General features: G+C 51.8%; 1 protein-coding gene across 1 annotated transcript in view; it reads right to left on the bottom strand.

Moving 5' to 3' along the window:
- Positions 1-3,979, bottom strand: part of LOC104492306 (erlin-2-like) — a gene marked incomplete at its 5' end in the record, with an annotated part of 8,321 nt that overhangs the window by 1,854 nt on the left and 2,488 nt on the right. Inside the window, 4 exons of the mRNA XM_010134845.1 lie at positions 1,150-1,239; positions 1,578-1,669; positions 2,480-2,538; positions 2,933-3,006. Coding sequence (XP_010133147.1) covers positions 1,150-1,239; positions 1,578-1,669; positions 2,480-2,538; positions 2,933-3,006 — 315 coding nt within the window. The remainder of the gene's footprint in view (positions 1-1,149; positions 1,240-1,577; positions 1,670-2,479; positions 2,539-2,932; positions 3,007-3,979) is intronic.

The raw sequence follows: 3,979 nt of genomic DNA, 5'->3' as shown, positions 1-3,979 counted from the left end.
CTCTTTCTTCTGCAGCCAGCCAGCGGAAAAGGCAGCAACTGTTCCACTGCATTTACATGCGCACAGGACCGCGAGCAGCACGGAGGCTGTGCTGCAGATGCAGTCTGTGACTGGGAAAGCAATTCCCCAGCTGGGGCTTTGCCTGGGATCCTGAGGTTCGGATTCTGGCACGCAGAGGCAGGCGATTTCAACCTTCACAGGCTCTACCCCTTGGACAGATGTTGGAGAGCTGTTTCTCTACAGTATCAACAGTTGCGTGAGGGGTCTGACCTGCAGGGTACTGAAATTCCCCAGCTTCCAGCAGAGATATTTAAGGAATGAAACATTTCCCCTTTCTGCATCATGCTCCTTTTTTTCCTTTCTGATTCTTTATCTATCCGATGATAATGAGGTAATATCAGGCCACCACGTTAAGGTCAAGGTGAGTGTAACCTGGCTGGTTCCTTGTGATCTCTGACATTCCTTCTGTGACAGAGGCTGCACAATTGTAACACCTCCCAGGCTGGACCCAATTGCTGCTCAGCTGCATAAAGCATTTGTTTACCCTTACTAGCAGGGAGTGCTGCGAGCTGCTACCCTTCACAAGGCCTGTCAGTAGTGGGGTGGTTTGGCTCATGACTTTCTCTCTCTCGGCTAAGAAGAGTGGTCCCAGCAGAGACCCTAGGAAGAACAAGGGAGACAGGAACTCTCTGCCGGCACAGCTGAACTGAAGGCCTGACACCCAGTGACACACATTAAAAACAAATAAAAAATAAAACCCATGGCATTTCTGCAAAAAAATTCCTAATGAGAAGCTGCTGATCTGTAAAACTCTTAATTGGCTCCTCAGTGGCCTTCTGCAAAGCTTGACAGGGCTGTAATGAACGTAACTGAAAGTAAAGCCTTGCCTCTCCGCGCTGGAAAGGCAGAGCCCTTTTCACATCCTGCTGTTCCCTAACAAAGCGCTGTATCAGCTGGGGGGGGTGGGGGGACGACATCTTCAGAACAGCGCGACCTCCCAGAAACATCACCTTGAGAAAGAGTTTCAGGAAGAAGAGTCTGCAAAGAAACATTCCTACTCCTGCCTTCGGCCAACCCTACCTCCAAAAAGCAGCGAGCTGCAAAACTAAAGGAGAGTGAAAAAGCAAAACTGCAAACTAAACCTCTCACCTTCAATCTCTGAAATTCGCTTCTCCGTCTCCTTTTCCATCACTTTCTGCCCGTAAGTTATTTCAGCTACTTGTGCAATTTTTTCTGCCTCTGAAATGGAAAAGAGCAAATCCACACTGCGGTCACGCAGTCCTCCTAATGCCAGCCGCAGCTTCACCCGTGAAAGTCCTCACCACCTGCTTCTGATGGAAATCAAGCGTGGGGAGAGCTTTCAGCCCTCAGAAGGCATCACTCTGTGTTTGTGGGCAAAGCTGGAACCCACTTGAAAAACTCCTGGAAAACTCTTTGGAATCAGCTCAGCAGCAAACAGATGAGCAGAGAGGTCCCCCAACAGCGCACCCACTGCCCTGCCTGGTGTCTGGGTCCCTTCTGCTGCCCACCCCCTGCCCTCCCCTGCGGGTACTGCCTTCAAGCAGAGATGTACAGACCGATAAGGGCTTTCTTCCTTTCCGTCTCCGCTTCCTTCTCCACCACCTTCTGCTTCTGTGCTGCAATCAGCAGCTTTGTCTTCTCGCTCTCCCTAGTGAGCCAGAAGCAGTCAGTTACAAAACGCGGCACCCAGGAAAGTGCGGGCCTGTACATGCACACACAGAGCTTCTCCTACACCAAAGGGTCTTTTCCTGCGCCCACAGCAGGGAGCCTCTTTGGTCGATCCCCAGTCTCTCTCAACACAGCTCCTGCTGTATTTGTGGCCAAAGGTAACAGGCTGATTTGGGATTCTGCCTGTCATGACCATAGCACACGTGATTTATCACAACACCAAAAAGTCCTATGAAATGCCAAGGATGTAAAATGGACAAGAGGATCTTACTCTGGCCCCCACGGACTGTGCTGGCAGAGCACGCAGAGAACGCAGGCATTTCTGAACGACCAGGGCAAGAGAAGGCAGCTGGCTCAGAGCACTGAACAGGGATCAGTATGTCAAGTGCTGTTAAAGAAAGTTATTTCAGAGCTTTGAGACCTTCAGCCTGTTGAATCAACAGTTTCTCCATCCTGGTTAAACAACAGGATTAGTGGTGGAATCTACCCATTGACCACTCACACCTTCTGGGGGGGCTCTTCAAGACAGGGCCCATGTCAAGAGGAAGAGGCAAGTGATTTCTGCGCTCAAGTGATGGAGAAACACCTCCAACTCAGCAGTGACCCACCAGCCACTTCCAGTGACAGGCACGTGCTCATCTGTGCAGCCTCACCAGGCCCTTTCTGAGAGCAGCACGAGGCTGAGCGCAGCCTGGCAGAGGGCACGCCAGCACCGCGGGCTCTGAAAACACATTAATCTGGGTGACTGACTCCTTTTGGTAACACAAAGGTGCAAATCGCAGACACTTACATGAGCTCATAATTCCTCCGGATTGTTTCAGGGATGTTTGGCTTTGTAACTCGAACTGCCTGGAAAGAGAGACCGAAGAAAACATCGGCAAGCAGCCAACAACCAAACGCCAAATGTCCCCCGAGGCAGCAGAGGATGGGAGTGAATGCTCAGGGCATGCTCTGCCACACAGAGCTTCCATGTGCTGCAGAAACTGTCACCAGGTCCAAAGCCCACAGAGCAAATGCTGCACTGAACAATCTCCTGACATGACGGGGGTAAACCAGTACCCAGAGTAACCCCAAAAGAAACCCAACGCATCCAAGTGAAGAGGGGATGGAAGGGAAGCTGTTCTACTCCTCGAGTTAAACAAACGCTGTTTTATAAAGCAATTTTCTAAAAAAGTTTCACAGCTTCCCATTTCCTTTTAGCCCTTACCCCTCCTTAGCCATCTCGAGGTGGGATCCTGATTACCTGTATAATCAGTCCAGGGGCCATTGTCGTTAGGTCTTGCTGCAAGGCCAGTTTAAGGTTTTCATCAATCTGATCTGATTGGGGAAAACAAACCAAGAGGTGACTAAAAGCCTGGCCAGACACTTTGCTGTCAACACGTACGGGATGAGCTGAATGGCTCTGGCGTCTGAGTCCCGAGAAGGACAAATCCAAGTTTGATGTAGAAGTGCTGGGCTGAGAAAACGCCCCTGACCCCACAGCAGGTCCCATCTCTCCCAGCACTGACCAGCACCAGACACTTGGGACAGGCCACAGGAATGTGGCGGATGTGAAATGAAACTCCTCCCAAGAACCAGCCGTTTGGAATCTTTCCCAGCCAGAAGTAGCAGCTTTATGGCAAAGAACCTGCGCTCTAACCCACTTCCCCACTGACATCTCAGCTGGATCCTGGGCGTCGTGGTCCAGCTCACTGGTGACTGACTGGGAACTGCACCCGTGCCAGCAGCAGAATGGAAAACGGACAGGCAGCAGTGTGAAATGGCTGCAAAAGAATCATTGGTAACGTCTGTTTGGCTCCACGGGCAACAGTTAACTCCAGCATAGCTGAGAAGTTCCAAAAAGAAACACAAACCAGACCTCTGCTCCAACAAGGAGCTCTAAGGACAGCGGAGTTTCCAGTCAGGGCCTGCTGAGAAGCGCAAGGGCAAAACAAAAAAGTAACAGCCTTGGGAGAGCTCACATCGCCCCCCCGGTGACGTGCTCTGCTCTGGGTGTAGCTGTCCGGAGCTCGCACCCGCGCCGAGGTCCAGCCAGGAGCAGAGGAAGCAGCTGTTACCAGCTTCCTGCACCTGCTCACAGAGGTGGGGCAGAGAACACCCCCTGCCCTGACACCAGTCTGCTGTGCCCCGCTCCTGACCTGCGCCAGAAAACACTCTGCTCCAGCCAAGAGTCACACGGGACTTCAGACAAGTTCCTCCTGTGCAAACCCGTGGTTTTGAGTCCATTTCAAGCAGTTGTCAGCAGCAGCTGCCGACATCTGGAGACTCCCTTGGCAAAGAAGCCGCTTGC

This window comes from Buceros rhinoceros, unplaced genomic scaffold (genome assembly GCF_000710305.1).
Source record: "Buceros rhinoceros silvestris isolate BGI_N320 unplaced genomic scaffold, ASM71030v1 scaffold42644, whole genome shotgun sequence".
NCBI lineage: Eukaryota > Metazoa > Chordata > Aves > Bucerotiformes > Bucerotidae > Buceros > Buceros rhinoceros.
Note: the sequence above shows the minus strand (reverse complement) of the source record. Positions and strands in the feature narration are given on the sequence as shown.